Source organism: Herpailurus yagouaroundi, unplaced genomic scaffold, assembly GCF_014898765.1.
Source record: "Herpailurus yagouaroundi ecotype Mexico unplaced genomic scaffold, PumYag 186, whole genome shotgun sequence".
Classification (NCBI taxonomy): Eukaryota; Metazoa; Chordata; class Mammalia; order Carnivora; family Felidae; genus Herpailurus; species Herpailurus yagouaroundi.
This window is the reverse complement of record NW_024412417.1, coordinates 10476596-10496042: the sequence shown is the minus strand read 5'-3', so window position 1 is coordinate 10496042 and position 19447 is coordinate 10476596. Positions and strand designations below refer to the sequence as shown.

At 39.0% G+C, this 19447-nt stretch overlaps 1 protein-coding gene across 1 annotated transcript in view; it reads left to right on the top strand.

Annotated features, from left to right (window-relative positions):
- Window positions 1-3179: 3179 nt before the first annotated feature.
- Window positions 3180-19447, top strand: part of STK3 (serine/threonine kinase 3) — a 276517-nt gene continuing 260249 nt past the window's right edge. Inside the window, exon 1 of the mRNA XM_040494088.1 lies at window positions 3180-3405. Coding sequence (XP_040350022.1) covers window positions 3380-3405 — 26 coding nt within the window. The 5' untranslated portion in view covers window positions 3180-3379. The remainder of the gene's footprint in view (window positions 3406-19447) is intronic.

Below are 19447 nucleotides of genomic sequence, written 5' to 3'. Positions count from 1 at the left end.
AATCTCCATTCCAACTAGAATGGTTGGAAGCAGAAACATTTTACCCTACTTCTGACCCTTATCTAAGATCTCAAATTTTTCTAAGGCTTTCCATTGTTCATAAAGGCTGCTGCCTTTTATTTGCAGGTTTAATGATAATTTTTATGCTTTCCTTCTTGGAATCTTCAGATTGGCTTTCCACAGACAAATTAAAATGGAAACTTGAGGCATTTTTTTGTTTTGTTTTGTTTTGTTTTCTGAGTAATTCAGGAGAAAAACAATTCTTTTTACTTAGTAACACAACACATCAGGCAGGCTGGCCTCCCAGGCCTTACCACTTACTGCTTCCTGGGCTTCCTGGTTCTCTTCCCTTTGCAGTCTGCACGATGCTCCCCTGACTTCCTCACTCACCCTTTTGCTGAGGCATTCCCCAGCCAATCAATCTAAATTTTGTCACTTCCCCTCCATGTTATATCCCCCTTTCCCATTTTACTTTTCTTCCTTACCAATTTTCAACGCCTAATAGTATTGATTTATTTTATTATGTTTCCCCAACCAGAATGTAAACCTCATGAGGACAGGAATTATTGTCTGTTTACTTTTGTCGTTGAGGAATCCCCAGCTCCTAGATCAGTGTCTGATATACATAAGGGCTCAGTAAATATTTGTTGACTGACTTAAAGTGGGTTAAAGCTTGGCTTTGGAGTTAGGAAGGCTTGGGTTAGAATGCAGACTTTCTTTTTTTTTTTTTTTTAATTTTTTTTTTTAACATTTATTTATTTTTGAGACAGAAAGAGACAGAGCATGAATGGGGGGAGGGCCAGAGAGAGAGGGAGACACAGAATCTGAAGCAGGCTCCAGGCTCTGAGCTGTCAGCACAGAGCCTGATGCGGGGCTCGAACTCACGGACCGTGAGATCGTGACCTGAGCGAAGTCGGACACTCAACTGACTGAGCCACCCAGGCGCCCCAAGAATGCAGACTTTCTATTTGGCCTGGGGTAGCTCCCTTCACCCCTTTGAACCTCAGTTTCTTCCCTTTTAACGTGGGTATAACTATCTAACAAGGTAGTTTTAAGGGTGTAATGAGATATTGTAGGCCAAGTGTCTGATCCTGTTAGAGTCACACAACAACTTTTAGCCCTTTTCAGATTGAGGGAAGGCCTCAGAGATTTATTTTCAGATATTATTCCTCTTCCTTTCACAAAACTTTTTTATGGGTATCTCAGTCAGGGTTCTAACAGGAACTCAAATTAAGAACATTTGAGGAGGGTTGAGGTCTAAGGGAACATAGGGAATAGAGGATAAACCCAGGGAATAGCAGAGCAATCACTACCTGTAGGCCCAAATGGGATGAAGGGAACAAAGGAGAGCTGGGCCCCAGGTGACCTTACAGGAAGGGAACCAGGAGAATAAATAGCCTTTCTCCTTTCTCCCTCAGATAATCTCCTGCTGCATCTCCTGATCATCAGACCCAATTGTAAGCCAGAGAGCCTAGAATCCAATGATATCAGCCATACAGGTGAACCTGTATGGAAAGGAATGGAAAAGAATGGAGTGAATCTGGCTATCCAACCTTACTATATCCAAGGTACTTGCTATGCAAAGGATAGAGTAAAGACATAGTGTGATTCTCAGCAGACTCACTTGGTTGGGATGATAGTCAAATAAACAACTTCAATTCAGTGCAATAAGCATCATACAAGAGCCAGCGCGGTGTGTTATGGGCACATACAAGAGAGACATCTCTTTCACAACATAAATGTCAGAGAGAGTGGGAGGAGTGGTGGTGCTGGTGATTTCACTGGGAAAGGCTTTCTGAGATTAAGATTGGTAACAATTCAGAGTCCATTTGAAAGTATGACAACTGATCCCATTTCAAAATACGACAATTTTTTTAAGAGGATGACATGACATTCTCTGAAAGAGATATTTCTGATGAAATATAAGAAGATGTGACTAGGGCATGGAAGTGAGGATCAGAATGAGGGATAGAATGAAATAATTTCAAAGGTTCTTCCTAGATTTTACATTTTAACAATTTAGTTTTTTGTTGTCTTGTTACTTCTGTATTAGACTATAGATCTTTAATAATGCAAATGAGTATAAAATTTTGTGATCTCTCTTGTTTGCAGAATTTGACTTTAGGTGTGAACAATGAATAGTCTAAAGTTGAACATAACTAAATTTAGGGGGGAATATAATGGTTTGAAAATAAATCATGTAAGTTTGTTACATATCAAAACAATGCAAAAAACAGGAAAACTGCAAATAGACATGTTTAATTTGGATTAATGTTCATCAAATTCCTTTATTTAACATTCTCTTCATAGACTTCATTCTAATCTTCAAAAAGACTCTATGACTCTAAATCTTGATAATTTCTAAGGAAAGCAAGGAAACTCGTTACATAGCACCTGGATATGGTCCTAAGAAAGATATTTACATTTGGAATTCAAGGTTAAATGTATACAAACAATGAATGAAGGGATCAAATTATGATGAGGTAAGGGCCTTGGGAATAGGTAGGGGAGAGGGCCCATGACAAGAAGGAGGAAAACAAACGTTTCTTGAGTACTTTTCTATGCACCATAATTTGTGATAGGTTTTCCAGGTTACCCAAGTGAATAGCTGGCAAGACCACAGCGCACTGAAATTGGTGCACTGAGAGATCTCACTACAGTAATTATTTTCTTTGTAATTAGACGTAATTATAGTGAAATGTAGCAAGGAGCTTGTCTACAATCAACATCAAACAAGAATTTCCAGAAAGAATCCCTACTGCTGTAGCTACAAATGTCATATGGCTGCGGGAAAACATAGCCAATAATTATAAACAACTAGAAGGAAGCGTGGGCAGTTAGTAACACTTCAAAAGGCTGCACAAGATGCTTGGGATGTGTCCCTGAGAAATCCAGATAAATGAGTCAAATCGGTTTGGGGCAAACGCAATGAAGGCAAGCGTGCAGCGGCAGCTCTTGGCCGGCTCAAAGGAACGTGCCCATGGCCAGAAAAGACGGGTTCTGAGTCGCTACTAGGCCTTAGCCTCTAGCTCTTCCAGTCCCCGCGCTTTTTCCCCTCCTCCCAGCCATGTGGCCCGCGCGTCCCTCCGCTCCCGACTCCGCTCGCCCGACCAGGGCCTGGCTCCGCCCACCATGCCTGGGCCGCGTCTGGCTCCACCCACTCTCCCAGGACCGCGGCCGGCGGCCGAGGGGCGGGGCGCGCCGGGAGGAGCCGCACTCGCGAGCGGGAGGGGGATCCGCTGAGGAGTTACGGGAAAGTTGGTCCGAGTTCCTGGAGTTTCCCCTGTGTTTCCCGGGGCTCGGCCGGCCGGTGCCCCGGCTCCTCGCCTCCCTCCGTCCTTCACCGCCCACCAGATCCCTCCTTCTGACCCCCGCCGCCATGGAGCAGCCGCCAGCGCCCAAGAGGTAACGAACGTGGGGAACCGGGAGAAGGAGGGAGGCGGCGGCCGCGGGCGGGGGCGGCTAGGCCAGGCCGGACCGCGACCCCCTTCGCGACTGCGGGGCCCAGACCAGGCCGGTCGGGAGTCGGAGGCACGTCCGAGTGCCGGGCCGCGTCTGTCCACACGCCGACGGGGCCCGAGGGGAGGCCGAGCCTCGCCTCTCCCGCGGCCGCGGGGCCTGGCGGCGTGGAAAGTCGCTGGGCAGCGCCGGGCTCCCCGTGGCCGGACTCCTGGGCCGGGAGGACTTTTCCCTCCCGGCAAGTTCACGAAGCCCCGAGACGTAAAACTAGGAAATTAATTAGGCAGCTTACAGCTATGTAGGCGTTCTTGTCAAATGTTTTTCATAATACTGCCTTTTATTTGAGAAGGCGGGTTATTTATTTACAGTTTAAGGAATTCAATATTAATAGCTACACAGTCTGTAAAACTTGTGGATATACTGCCCTGACAGGTGTTCTCCCTATCGCCGTCAAGTTCAAAAGTATTTATGGATGCAAGGCAGTGGGAATCTTAAATTAGAACCCCTCCCTCCTATAGTTTTTTTGTATTTCTTCTAGCATATAAAAATAGTGATGCTTTGGTATTTACTGTTAGTTTATATTTCATGTTTAATGTATTGGAAGAGTAAGAGTACACAGTAGATACTTTTAAACTAATATTTGAAATAATCTAGCTAAATCAAGGCTGTCCATTGATGTAAGTTCATAGTGGGTATTTTTCCCCCCAAGGATGAATCAGTGTCAATTAATGATGTTGTTTAAAACATTTAACCTAGGTCTTTCATTTTTAATTTATAAAATGTACTAATCTCTCTCCCAGATAGTGCTGTTGTGAAGATTAAGGAGTTCTTGGGTTTTGATACTTAGCGATCTTTAGATGAAAGGTGATATATTCAGGAACATGGAATAATTGAAAAGGTAGGAACTTTGTGAGCTGTTGTGAATTGGGTAACTAGACATGTGAGCCTTAAGGCCTGGAAACCATCTGTTCAGGTGAAGAAAGGGGGGTTGTGGAGGGGTTTCCAAAAGAGACCTGCTATCACACAGAGCCCTTGATAGATTCTTATCTGGCATTTTGTAAAGTATTGAATTCTAGTGTTGACTAGACACCCAGTTTTAATACCATAGAAAAAAATGGGAAGGGGGGCACCTGTGACATAATGCCCGAGGGCCAACTTAAGTCCAAATTGAAGTAGAGGTTCTCTCTATTCATTAGCTCTGAGCGTTCAAAGTTTCATTACAGGTGTAAGGGAACCCCTGGCCTTGTAGGGGCATTAGAAAACCTAGAGGGGTCGGGGGAGACGGTGGTGGTGTATGTAACCATTCCATGGTCATTTATACTTTGCAAAGTGGTGCTTGCACATCTAACAGGCTTATTTTTAGCTCTCTTTAGAGAGACTTGTGTTGACCCAGGAAGGCATTTCTGAAGAGCAAGATATGTGACATTAATCCCATATATTCGAATATGGCTTAAAATTTTTTCGTAGCATTTGCATTTTCACAATATCATCATTGCAACCCTATTAAATAGTTTGGATTACAGGCATTGATCCTGTTTTATAGCTGAGGACACCAAAAGAGTTTGCCACACGGAAGGCCGTGACAGGGATTACTGACAGTGAGTTTTTTCTCCCTGTTGATCATTACCTTCTAATAATAAAATATAGCTGCCATTAAGGTCCTTTTATTTGCCAGGAACCTTATATACACATTCCTTTATTTTATTGTCCTAAGAAACAGAGATCTTGGCTCTGTAATTTACTATGCTTGTTCTATGTTTAATTTCTTCATCTGTAAAGTGTGTTGTGAGGATTAAATGAGGGTGTGTGTAAAGTACTTACTTAGCCCAGTGCTTCACAATGTGTTTGATGATGTTAAATGTTGCTAGTTTATTTTTCCCTTGTTAATAGAAAGTCAGGTGAAATAATCTGGTCAGGGGGAGGAATGCCAGAACGCTGAGTCTGATTGGCTGTACGGGGCTGTGCATCCTCTCACTGTGTATAGTGATACCTCTTTCTTAAAACTTGCTTGCTTGCTTAGCCTTCCATGATGTGGTGGTCATTTCTGGGTACAGTCTTGTGGGTCCTTGGCTTGTTCTTTTCCTGATCTCTGTAGGAATGTCACTTTGCTTTTCTTCCTTGGGTAGCTCAAACACTTTGACATGCTCACATGTATATTGCTGGTGTTCAAGTCTGGATGACCAACAGCTATTTGGTTGGTATTTTTTATTTTTTCATGCAGATCCACTCTTTCGTTATTCCATCTAGTTTGTCCGTAGGTCCTGTTGAATTCTCCACCAAAAAGTCTGGATTCATCTTCTTTTCCCTTTTTCATTTTTGATATTCCTACCCCATTCCTGGGTTTTATGACAGTCATACATGATTTACAGCAGTGCCTTCCAACTAGGTACTTTACTGCAGTAGTTTTCAAAAATTTTTAGCAGTAGAAAGGCTCTGTTGGGAGTAGAGATAGGGCACTAGGACCTGGTTCTCAGTGCTTTACCACCTTCTCTTCCCCTTTTGCTGCCCTACAGAACCTCCTAATGACCCATAGGAGTCTGTTTACTTTAGTTCATCCTGCACATGGCTTCTGATTTGTTTTGTTAAAACATCACTTCCCCCATGCTTTTCCTTTTTTTTTTTTTTTTTGGGGGGGCACATTAGTCTACTTAGTACCCAAGACTCTTATCCCTTGGTCTCAGACTTAATCCCCAGGCTTTGTTACTCTTCTCCATAATGAATCTGTCTAAAGTTTCCCCTTTGTCTTTTATGTAGGTTGTAGGCTATGGGTACTCCCAACTTTGCCTTTGTTCATGCTTTTCATTTAGAGAAGTTTATGTTAGTTTTTGCTAGTAATCTATGTTTTATTCTTCCTTCAAGGCCTGCTTCATAAAGTATCTTTTTTGAGTGCTTTCTAGCCTAGAGTATTTCTCTGTATTCCTAATATTATATCCCTTTGAGTGTGTGCCATCTTCATATTGTACTTTTTTCAGTTACAAAATTTTAGATATTCAAAAGCTAATTTAATAAGTACGTATGGGTACATTATCCAGCTTTAGAAGTAAAATATTACAAATATAGTTGAAGCTCCCTAAGTATGTCTCTTCTCAGTTGCATTCCCTCCCTCTCCCCCAAAGGGTAGTCACTGTCCTGAATTGGGTATTTGTTATTCCCATACATGTCTTTATATTTTTAGCGTGTTGTTAATATATATCTGACCTGGTGTTAGGCCTGGGTGTTAGGCCTGCCTTTGCTCTTTGGTATCATCCTTTTCCTCTGGGAATTGGAGATTCCACTGTGCAGCCAGATCTGAGAATCATGACTAGAGGATCTGGAAGGCCCCTCTTACCTCACTTCATTGATTTGGTCTCACCAACCAGGCTGTGTTAAATATAGGCAATAGATGTGGTCACCTGTGGTCCCTGACTTAAGGTATCAGAATAGCTTTTAGATTCCCCAGGTTTCCTTAAAAGGTCTGTCACAGAGGTCTTTATAAGTCCTTATTAAAATGAAGTTCCTCTGGGAAGGAAGTCCATCAAATGGTTATTAATTATTAGCTCTTTGGTAAGTTGAGTTTCTCAGATTTCTCTGTAGGGGAACTGCTAGATGAAAGAATGACCACACAGTAGATAAGTTTTGATAGATAGGAAAGGAAATGATCAGAACATGGGCTCTTCACCAAGTAGAACGTTCATAAAAGGGGAGGTCGGCCTCTATGAAAGACAGGTGGTGGGTAGCATGAAAACTCTGGTTGCTTGAGGATAGGTAGTCATATATACCACCTATATAGTTGTTAAAGAGTGGACAGAATTAATTGCTGGAGAGATATACTGTATCAGACAGGCCTTGTTCCTCAGTTAGATGATAGAATTAATAGTTATTTAAAACGTAAAATGCATTGGTTAAGGTATATTTGGAGGAAAAGTTGGTGTGGGACAGTGAAAACACTGGAAGGCTAATAAGAAGAGAGTAAGCTACTGAAATTTACTTTCAAGACGGATAAGGAGAGTTCTTTGATTTAAGCTATGGTTGGATTCTTTGGCAGTTTTTTTTCTTTTTTTTTTTTTTAATAGTGTGTAAAGGTAGTTGGGGGAAGTAAAGTTGAAGACTCAAGGTAAAATATTAGGGTTATACAGTGCATTCAATGAAAAGTGAAGGTAAGGAAACCATTATTTCATAAGGGAAAGTGTTGCTGTGAATAAATGGAATATCAGTCAGAAGATAACTTAGTAGGGAATGAAAAAGTGAAAGTAAAAGATGGTGGAGCACCTGGGTGGCTCAGTGAGTTGAGCGTCTGACTTTAGCGCAGGTCATGATCTCGTGGGTTCGTGAGTTCAAGCCCCACGTGGGCTAGCTGCTGTCAGCGTGGAGCCCGCTTCGGATCCTCTGTCCCCTTCTCTGTGTCCCTCCTTGCTTGTGCTTTCTCAAATATAAATGAACATTAAAAAAAAAAAAAGGATGATGATACAGGAGGGTAAAGTATAAGGTATTCATAGATTCCTCAGCATGAGAAGCCAATATCAATCAGCCTGTAGCATCAGTAGCCCGGACCTTAGACCAGAAATTGGGAATGCAGATAAACAGACAGCAGGAACTATCAACTCTTGGAATTGAATTGTGTGGGACAAAGCAACAAATCAGTTAAGTAGATACTAGGGTATGACAAAAATCATGAAGACATTGCAAAGACAAGAGTTATGGGCTTCATTTTATGTCTGTATTACTGATTCATGCGCCCTTGGAATGTTACAAAGTAAAATTCTTCTGTGCTTATTATAGTAGAGATTGGGAGCTAGAGTTCTCTTTGAGAAGATGACCTCTAAGAAAAAAAAAAACAAAGGCCAATAGCCTGAAGTAGGCCCTGCGGGGAGCTCCCAACTTTAGAGGCAAGCTAGGGGAGGAGGTTCTGAGTAGTTCAGAGGGAAAGAAAAGAAACAAACAGGAGCATCTCTTTAATGACAGGGTCCCTAAGCGTATCTGTCCTCCCTTTGGCTTTTCTCAGTTAATTGGGGATGGCACCAACTCCTCTGTAATTGACTTAAGTCCTGTAGATGGGACCAGTCAATTGGCTCTTCCTTCCTAAAGAGGGAACAGTAACATCTGGAGCTGGTCCTGGTGAGCAAACTTCAGTTGCACCATAAGACAGGAGATAAACTCAGTCTTTGGCCAACCTGAGGCAAAGATTAATTTATCCTTTGTTCTTTAAGGGGCTGAGAGATAGCATATATTAGAACCAAAGAATTAGAAATGTAAAGAAAAAGGTAAACATATATTAAACATAGCTGGGTTGAAATTTGTTTTTCTTAAGTCATCTAAATGCTCATTCTAGAAGTGTGTATCAGTAGAGGTTTAATAACAAAAGGCTTAGGGGTATCTGAGTGGCTCAGTCGGTTGAGCATCCGACTCTTGGTTTCGGCTTAGGTTCTCATGGTTTGGGAGTTTGAACCCTACATCCGCTCTGTGCTGACAGTGCAGAGCCTGCTTGGAATTCTCTCTCTCTCTCTCTCTCTCTCTCTGCCCCTCCCCAGCTCACATGCTATGTCTCTTTCTCTCTCAAAATAAATACATTAATTTAAAAAAATCATAAAAGGTTTAAATTGAGTACTTCTAGATTCTGGATTGTAGAAGTGGGGGGAAGTGCTTTGAATTTAATTTTTTTGGTTTCAAAGAAGTCTGTGTCCAACTAAAGGTACCCATCACTTCAGGCCATCATATATTAGTGGCTCTCAAAAAATTAAAAAAAATAATTGATGGGGAAACCCAGGACAGGCCCACATACATATCAAATTGAAACAGAAGTTTCATACAACGTACTATGTAGGATGTTTTTGGTATTTTTCTACTTTCTGTTCTGTTTCATTGAAAAACTGCTGGTCATGGTCCACCAAATTATTTTCATGACCTTCTAATGGGTTGTGATCTGCAGTTTGAAAAAACATTGCTGGCGTATGTTGTAGTGACAGTCAAGAAACTTATCTCATTTTAGACTCCATCCTCATACTTAAAAGCTCTATGATGGCATTGCCAGAGGAATCCAGACTGGGGTAACTACCTATATACACAATAGAGATATTCTTTAAGAATCTAAAAAGGATTGGGGCGCCTGGGTGGCGCAGTTGGTTAAGCGTCCGACTTCAGCCAGGTCACGATCTCGCGGTCTGTGAGTTCGAGCCCCACGTCAGGCTCTGGGCTGATGGCTCAGAGCCTGGAGCCTGTTTCTGATTCTGTGTCTCCCTCTCTCTCTGCCTCTCCCCCGTTCATGCTCTGTCTCTCTCTGTCCCAAAAATAAATAAAGGTTGAAAAAAAAAATTAAAAAAAAAAAAAGAATCTAAAAAGGATAGTGGTGATAGGGAGAAAGGAAGCTGTAATTTAAAAGTCACAGTATTTTGAACATTTTGTATACGTCCCAATTGAAGTATGGGAAAATGGAAAACGGTGGTCTATGACGTCTGACAGGGTTCACAAAAGAATATGTAATACATAAAGGTTGCTATCAGGCAAAGGCTCATTTGCCTCCTGGTGTAGAATGACCCCGTGCAAAGGTATAATTATGATTGCCTCAATTTCTGACTTCCTACTAGTTCTCCCCTTCCTAAATAACAAAGGTCTTTAGTTTTTCTGCGAAGGAAAAATTTATACTATCTCATAGAAACTTTTTTTTTATTTGATCCAAGTTTCTTTTTTGTTGAGATCTTATTTGAATTGCCTCATATTTTAGGATTATTCTAATTTCAATTCTTAGCTCTTCAATTCTTAGAATCTTAGAACAGATTCTATATTTGAAATGTCTCATTACAACTGGTTTTTCCACAGAATCTAAAGTTGAATAGATACAAATAAGTAAGTAAATAGACATGTATAAACATTAAAAATAAGTTCATTGTTTGCATGCCACGAATAATAAGGTACAGATTACCTTGAACTTCTTAAAAGTATCTTAAAGGACATAACTTACAAAATGACTTCATAGCAAAGTGAGAATTGCAGAAAACAATTAATATTGTTAATATTAACTGAAAACAGTTAATATTGCTGATAATTAATATAGGTAGAGATGTGATAGTATAGTGGGTTCTGAATTAGTTTATAAATTTTACATGATACCAGACACCTTAGTAAAGAGGTCAAATAGAGTAACATTTTCAGATAGTTGCGGATATCTTGATATAAATATTAGTATCTTGGTATACACACACACACTCTCACACTTAGAAAATGGGAAATTGTTGAGCATATGTGATTCCAAAGATGAGATAGTTTCTATATTCAGAATACAGAATGTTACTACTGTCTGTCCAGATCATTTTTCATTTTCAGGATTTTTGATTTTGTGAGACCATTGGACCTAGAGTCCTGTAGTTGGAGAATGCAAGTTAAAATTATTTTTGTAATTTAGGTAGACCTTTTACATATTTGAGGAAAGCATAAGTTAAAGGTAATACACATTTAATTTCCCTGACTCTTTCTCTCTGGAGCTAGGTGATCTCTCCTGAGTCTGCTGAGTTGCCCCATTCTCCTATTTCTTTCTAAAAACTGGCTTTCTTTACTCATTGATCATTGCTCATGACAGAAATTGGCTGTCAGCCTTGAGTTCATTCAATTGCTCATTTATTCATATATTAGTAATTATTAATTAACTGCCTTTCAAATGCTACATATTGGGTGCATTGTTAAATGTAGCAGTTGAAATCTTTGACCTCATAGAAGAACATACACTCCAGTTGGAGCTTGAGCTGTGAAGGAGAGAAATAGCTCGTATTGATAGAGAAGAATGGTGAAACCTGTTTTATAGGACGGTTGGACAGGGCTTGTCTGAAAAGGTAATACTAAAGCTGTGACATGGGGTTGTGAGAAGTTATCCTCGTGAGTAGCTGGAAAGAGTATTCCAGGCAGAGGGAAAGCTGTGAGAAGGCCTGGAGGTGGCAAAGAGTTTAGTGTGTGGGAGGAATTGAAATGAGGCCACTGTGGCTGGATTGTAAAATGGGAGAAAGTGGTTGGAGATGAGGTCAGAGAAATGGGCAGAGAGTCAATGATGCAGGCCATGGAAAGGAATTTGGATGTAAGAGTGCAGTGGGCTGTCATTAAAGGGTTTTAAGCAGAATTTTAAGCAGTTTATGCTTTTAAAAGCAATCATTCTGGTTGGTTTGGGTAGAATAGATTGTAGAGGGTTAAGAATAAAAGCAGGGAAACAAGTTAGGAATCTATTGGAATAGTTCATGGTTAGGTGGTGGAGTCAGTGGAGATGGAGAGAAGTGTGGATAGGTTTAAATTATATTTTGGAGTTGGAAATGAAGGACTTACTGATAGACTAGATGTGGGGATTGCGGAAGAGATTGTCAATTCTGGCCCTTAGGTTTTGTGTTTGAGCAACTTGGGAGTGGAGAAGACCTGGAGAGGAACAGGTTTGGGTACCTTATAGTCTATTTCTTAGAATTTCCAACTCCCAGAAAAGTGAATGTGTTGGGCTTGAAATGTGGTATTAGGTGGTTCCCTTAGGAGAGGAAGTGGATTGGGAGGAAATAATGGACACTAACTTCTTTTTTAACCTCTTTTTTCACTGTACGAATCTAGAGAATGGGGAATATACCAAACCTTTGTTAGGTGTTTGCAACATTCAGGTGTCCTGGTGACCTGCTATTAAAAAATGTTTTTACTAGGGGCACCTGGGTGGCTCAGTCGGTTGGGCGTCCGACTTCAGCTCGGGTCATGATCTCACGGTCTGTGAGTTCGAGCCCCGTGTCGGGCTCTGTGCTGGCAGCTTAGAGCCTGGAGCCTGCTTCAGATTCTGTGTCTCCCTCTCTCTCTGCCCCTCCCCTGCTCATGCTCTGTCTCTCTCTGTCTCAGAAATAAATAAAAACATCAAAAAAATTTAAAAAAATGTTTTTACTGCAAAAAAAAAAAAGCATCAGTGAAAAACAGGTATATGGCTTAAGGCAGACACCTTTGTAATCACCAGTCAGGTTAAGAAAAAGAACTCTGCCACACTCCCTTCCTAGTGTTCCATCCCAGTCATAGCTGCCTTTCCCCATAAGTAACCCGTATCCTGACTTTTATAGTAATAACTTAAATGTGCATTGCTAGACACTCTAGGGTTAGTCTTGCCAATTAAAAAAAATAGTTTTTATACGAGTTGTTACTTTTATTATTTTTAATGTTTATTTATTTTTGAGGGAGCACAAGTGGGAGAAAGGGAGAGAGAGAGGAGGACATAGGATCCAAAGCAGGCTCTGCACTGACGGCAGTGAGCCTGATGGGCTCGAACTCATGAACCGTGAGATCATGACCTGAGCCAAAGTCAGACGTTCAACTGACTGAGCCACCCAGGTGCCCCAGGAGTTGTCATTTTTAATCTTTACATTAGTTTCTCTATCCCTTTTCTTTTCTTTTTCCCGTTGAAGAACTCAAGCTGTTTATAGTTTTTCACAGCCTGGATTTTGCTGACAGCTTACACAAGGTGCAATTCTAGATATTCTTTTGCCCTCCATATTTTCTGCAAATGGGTAACTGGATCCAGAGACTGACGGGCTCAGTTTTGATCCCATAGGAATTGTTATAGGTGGTGTTTGGCAAGACTGTATTAGTCACTTCGTGTCTAGTTGTGTCTCTTTTTTCTGATATTAGCAGCTGTTGATGGTTAGTGCTTATTTCTGTTAATTCATTGGATGTTGCAAAATGGTGAATTTCTAAATACATCATTTTGTTTTCATTTATTAGTTGGAATGCTTTTATAGAGAATCACCTCCCTCATCTTTTGTTTGATTACCCAGTGGTACACTTTATAAAATAAAACAGGATAAATGCTGCATTCTTCCCCTTTATTTACACATTTTCAAGAGAATGAATTAGTTCCCTATTTTTCTCCAAAGGGAAGCAATTCTTTTTTTTTTTTTTTTAAGTGCCATTATGAGCTAATGGATTTAAGCATATTTGATGGATTTTATTTTTTAAAGTTTATTCATTTATTTTTTAGAGAGAGCACACGTGGGAGGGACAGAGAGAGACAGGAAGAGAGAGAATCCCAAGCAGGCTCTACACCGTCAGTGCAGAGCCCGATGTGGGGCTCGAACTCACAAACCATGACATCATGACCTGAGCTGAAACCAAGAGTTGGACACTTAACCAACTGAGCCACCAGGCGCCCCATATTTGATGGATTTTAATCCATTGCAGTTACTGTTGCTGAAATTCAAAGTGTCCCCCCGTCTTTCGTCAGTGGAAGTCCCTTCAGGGACAACGTGACCTGTAGCTTCCTCGTTGTCTGCAGTGATAAGATATTCAGGGCTCATTATGTCCATTTCCTGTCCTGGATCCGGAATCAACCATTTGTCCAAGAAGCACTACTTTCTTTTAGTGAGAAATGGTATTTTAGGACCTTAACCCTGGCACTAGTGTGGTTAGTGCCACTTTAATTTTAAATAGTGTTTTTTTCACAAATAGGAGAACTGACTCATTCCTTCCAACTGTGGGATACTGTGTCAAAAAATCTGATAGCACTGGAAGTTTTGAGCTTCTTCCTCTGGATAATCTCTACCATACCTTTATTTTTCTAAGTTTTAAGCCAGAAATTGGGCGTGTGTAGACAAATTCTATGGTAGAGACTATTTTGAGTGGACTTTTACCTTCATGTTCTCCCTTCTCTTACTTTGGTTACCCTTTGACCCACTATTATCCTAATATCCAGCCTTACTTCTTTCTCACCTCCTGAGGGTTTTAGGTGACCTAGTTTCTTCTTTTCTTAAACAAAAAAGATAAGAAAATAAAAGAATCCAAGACAAAAACCACCACTAGTGATAAGATTAGATTTCAGGCCTTATTTTTTAAGGTAGACCTTTTAGCTTGCTTTGTCTTGCATACATAAAAGTATATCTGTCTGTGCACAAACAAAATTCAAGGGCACCTTTTAAGGCTGCTGTATAAATCCAATTCTAACTGACTACAGTATGATGAATTGCAAAATGAAGTATATCCAGATATTAAATGCCATATGTTATTTCTTTTTAGTTTTGATATCAGCCCCTTTAGTTAAGTTTTATTGTGCTTTTGATTAGGTAATACAGGATATTTGTCTCAGTGATGTGGTGGGTAATTTACATTTGATGCTGTGTCACATAACTTTAGAAAGAGTTAGTTTTGGTGTAATCACTTACTGTAATAAAAGACATTAGGTTGGATCTATAAGTTGATATGTTGGACCTATAAGTTGATCTATTGTCTTGCAGTTAAACAGCAACCAGTAATTATTTTCCAATGATTATCCATTCAAACATTTTTAGTAATCAGTGAAATTTGGATCATAGATATTTGGATCATAGAGAAATGATTGCCATGAAAAAATTTATATTTATGTAATTTCTAAGAATTATAAGAAATACATGCCAAATTAAATGATGGAATGGCATAAAATTCCAGTGGAAATTAAAAATGTATGTACTAATTAACTCTTGAGAAGAAAGTGTTTTGATGATTTTCTTTCCCTGCAGAAGGAATTTTTCTTCCATGAACTAGATTCTTATTGTATACTTCCAAGGCTTTTTGTTTTTGTTTTTCTAATAGAAGAGAATTCAGGTACTAGGCTAATGATAAGACAGTGGGATTCCCCTCTCTGCCTTTTATATAGACTCTCAGCACTTGATTAGATAGCTTTAATTAATATTCATAAATCCTTGTGATTTCAAAGAGCCTGTCAATATAGTGATATGGTTATAATTTTAACTATAGTTAGCATCATTGTGAAGTATGGTGTACCACGTAATGGGTTTTTCAAATAAATGAAGTAAACCACTTTAAGCAATATATTTTAAGTATTTTACAAACACTTTTATATAACCAGTTTTGACTGAAATCATACCAAAATGAAGGCACTTGGCTCAGTCTTCTGAAACTTCAAGAAAGCAAATCATCTTCTTGCTTTTCTTGTTCATAAAAAGTCATAGAGGCAGTTCATAGAACCGTTCATAATTTTAGTTCATAGAAACAGTCAAGTGTGCTCTTTTAGTGTGTTTGAAGCTTTGTTGCTGTATGTAACTGGTTTTCCCCTAAACTTAGTCTTGTCTTTTACTGTTATCTGTCATTCTCATTACTATATCCTTCTTTAAACTGCTACTTATCTCAGAAATAATGACCTGACCTGACAGCTGCTCTCCCTTTCCGAAAGTAAAATACATGCATGTTGTGTCCGTTTTTGCTTATTAGAGGTCTTTTTCTCTTCTGGGTTCATAGTACATCTTGAAATTATCTTTTGACCAAGAAGAGGAACATTATATGCAGTGAAGGGGAGAAAAAATTATTCCAAACTTCCCTAAGTTCTTAAGTTTTAATATGAAAATATCCAAATTTTTCATCCAAAAGGGAACAGGTTATTACCTTAAGCCCACAGAATTCAGCTAAAAAATATTTCCGTCATTTTAGAACATTACTTAGATTTTGGTAACTCATGATATTATTACAAAAGTGCATTGGAATTTCAGAGGGTATTTATACTCATGCAAATGCTATAGCATTACACTTAGACTTGTTTATTTTTAATTTCTATGGGCAAAGTATTTAGGCTATTTATCTTTCTTATAATCAAAATTTTTTTCTATTAGATATCCTTGGGATTTTAAAATTTTATTTTTATTTCTAAAAAAACAAAACCAAACAGGTAAAAATAACCCCAATTTAGAAAAGCAAAAATTACTGAAGCACCTGGGTGGCTCAGTCAGTTAGGTGTCCCACTTCAGCTCAGGTCATGATCTCTCGGTTTGTGAGTTTGAGCCGTGTCTGGCCCTGTGCTGACAGCTCAGGCCTGGAGCCTCCTTCAGATTCTGTTTCTCCCTCTCTCTCTGCCCCTTCCTTGCTCGTGCCCTGTCTCTGTCTCTCTCTCTCTTGAAAATAAATGAACATTAAAAAAAAAAAAAGCAAAAATTGTTTTCATAAAGGATCGTAATCCTCTTAATTTGTTTACAAAGAACCACAGAGAAATACTGAGAAATGGCTTCATATGTACTGTTACTGTGTAATCAAACTGTGCTGAGAAATCAAGCAAGATAGTGTCCATCTGCACAAATAGCAGAACTGAGCCACTGTCTTCACAGTTCTCGTCTCTATTTATGAAAGTCTGTAAACATTAAACAGAAAGCAGAGTACACAACTCACTGAATGATACACGTTAATACTGTCATAGTTTAAACTTTCCTTGAAATTACACTTTTATTAATGTAGGTATACCTTTAATGTATTTATGTTAATTTCAGTTAATTTTTTAAAATTTTAGTTAATTCCAGTATTCTAGGGATGGGAGTGAGGAGTTGTCAGTGTATGAGGACTAAATCCTTATATATTACCTTCAGAATTTGAAGTGCAGGAAATAAATAGGGACAAAATCTATGAATAAATCCAGGTTTAAAGTGTAGGTAGTGTCTTTGGCACAAATCATAGAAGATTTTTCTGTATAGCAGGTACATGGATTGCCCTTGGCAAGTTTCATATGGAAGTTCCTCTTTTATTCTTAATCAATTAAAGATTCTCTTCCCTTTTTTTGTTCTCAAATTTAGGTATGGTTATTGAGTATTTAAAAATCTTTATAAGGACCTGGGTTAAAGTTATGAGATTTACAGTTGTGCATATTTCTTAGATTATTTTTAGTTTTTATTTTAACAGGACATGAATATGTCAGAACATTTTCAGATGTGCTGTTTTGTGTTGTCTGCCTTTTGTGGCTTTGGTTTTTGTTTTTTTTTTTTTTAAACTTATTGTTAATAAAGTAATATGCATTACTGTGTCTTTAAAGCTAGGGAGTGTATTGCAGCATTTCTTCCAATAGGTTTGTTACAAGAAATTAAAAGGAATCCTATCGCTTTCCAGTTGAGGGTAAGTGAAACGTTCTTAGAAAATAAAAATGAAAGACTCTGAAGGGTGAAAGAAGGGGAAAAAAAATCTCAGCTTCTTTTCCTTTAAAGCTCTTTGCCAGGAAATTATAATTTCGGAGTATTTTTGGGCGAAGAGCCCAACCTGAGAGGAAATGGTATGATAGAGCTGAAAAATAAGACTTTAATTTTGAAAAGTCTTCTATCCATTGTAGAGCTGTTTTCTTAGGTGGATTTCATCTCATTCTAGTGCCAATAATTAAGTAAACCCTCATAAATTTTAAGCAAATACTATATGAGATCATCAAATCACATCTATTTCACTATTAAAACAGTGGTACTCACGGCAAAAGCCAGAGCTTTAGAGTCATATAGACCTTGGTTCTCGTCTTAGTTCTGCCACTTACTCAGTGCTCTGGCGGGCAAGTTAGTTAACTTTTCTAGGTCTCCGTATACTCACTTGTAAAATGGAGGTGGTAATAATACCTTTTCTGTGGGTTTGTGAAGATTAAATGATTAATAATTGTAAAGCATTTATCTCTTAAGCCATTTTCTAAAGTGTATCAAAAATGTATCTATCACTATCAACATCTTTTGAAGAAACACATAGCTTTCCAAAGGGATAAAAGGACAACTTTAACTTGGATACATATGTTCTAGTTGAGCTAAAAAAAAATCAGTTGTGTTACTTTCGAGCTATCTAAGTATTTACAAGATGTCTGGCCTTTAAAAAGCAAAAGAGAGCAGAAAAAAAAAAGATCCTTGAATTTATTAGTTTGAGGTAAAATGTACTTCCTGGGCTTGAAGTAAAAAAGATTTTTGATTTTGTAGATTCAAGACAGAGTCGTTGTGTAACCTAGAAAATATTATTTAAGGCTGATGTTGAGACTCTGATATTGCTTGATAATGGAATGTTGAAGGACTAAAGGATGAAAACCTTTCATGTGTGCTAAAGATGTTTTACTTTTATAACAGCAGTCAAGATGAAACTGCTAGGGCTGAAGCAGATAACTTAATTTTATTTTTTAAGCTTATTTATTTTGAGAGAGAACACAAGTGGGGAAGGGGCAGAGAGAGAGAATCCCAAGCACGCCCCACACTGCCAGCAAAGAGCCCAACTGAGGGCTCAAACCCATGAGATCGTGACCTGAGCCGAAGTCAGATGCTCGACTGAGCCATCCAGGTGCCCTGAGAACTTAATTTTAAATGAGATATCACATGTAAGATGCAGCATGGTGCTTAGCATATCGCAATAACAGTATGACTGTTAATAAAAGTTATGACTTATTAAATAGCTACTGTCATTAGTAATAAAGCTACCAGTAGTGTGATCACTAAAATATAGGGAAATTTGCCATAAAAGAAAAACGCATTGAAAACTACAGAGCTGAAATGAGGTACAAGGTCCTTTAAGAGGAAGGAATCTCTGTTCTTGGAGCGTTGAAAGTTCTTTTCTTCTGCTGGATTTGCGCTCTGACCAGATCCTCCTCTCCATGATTAGTTTCCCAGGAGATCTAGAAGGCATATTCTAATTATTCTTGACTAGGGAGCTAGATCTAGCAATGTGGAAAGTCTTCCTTTTTGTCTCTTTTTAAAGGTCTTTGGCCAGGAGTGCCTGGGTGACTCAGTCACTTGAGCATCTGACTCTTGATTTCAGTTCAGGTCATGATCTCATGGTTGTGAGATCGAGCTTCACATCGGGCTCTGTGCTGGGCCTGGAGCCTGTTTGGGATTGTTGGTCTCCTTCTTCTCTGCCCTTCCCCCCACTCAGGAAAAAAAAAAAAAGGTCTTTGCCCAAAACAAACATTCCAAGTAAAAAGTGGAGAAAGGACTTGAGTGGACATTTTTCCAAAGATATACAAATGGATGATAAACCTGTGAAAAAAACCTCAACATCACTAATTAGGGAAATGAAATAACTTCAGACTGTTTAGGATGACTATTTTATATGTATATAAATTTCTAGATTTATACATACAATATATATACACATACATGTATGTACACATATATGTATATATATCCATATCCGGAATATAGTGTTGTCTCAGCTTCTTTTCATTTAAAGCCAGAAAATAAACGTTGTCTAGGATGTGTAGCAATTGGACTCCTTGTACATTGGCATGTAAAATAGTACAGTCACTGTGGAAAACAGTAGGATG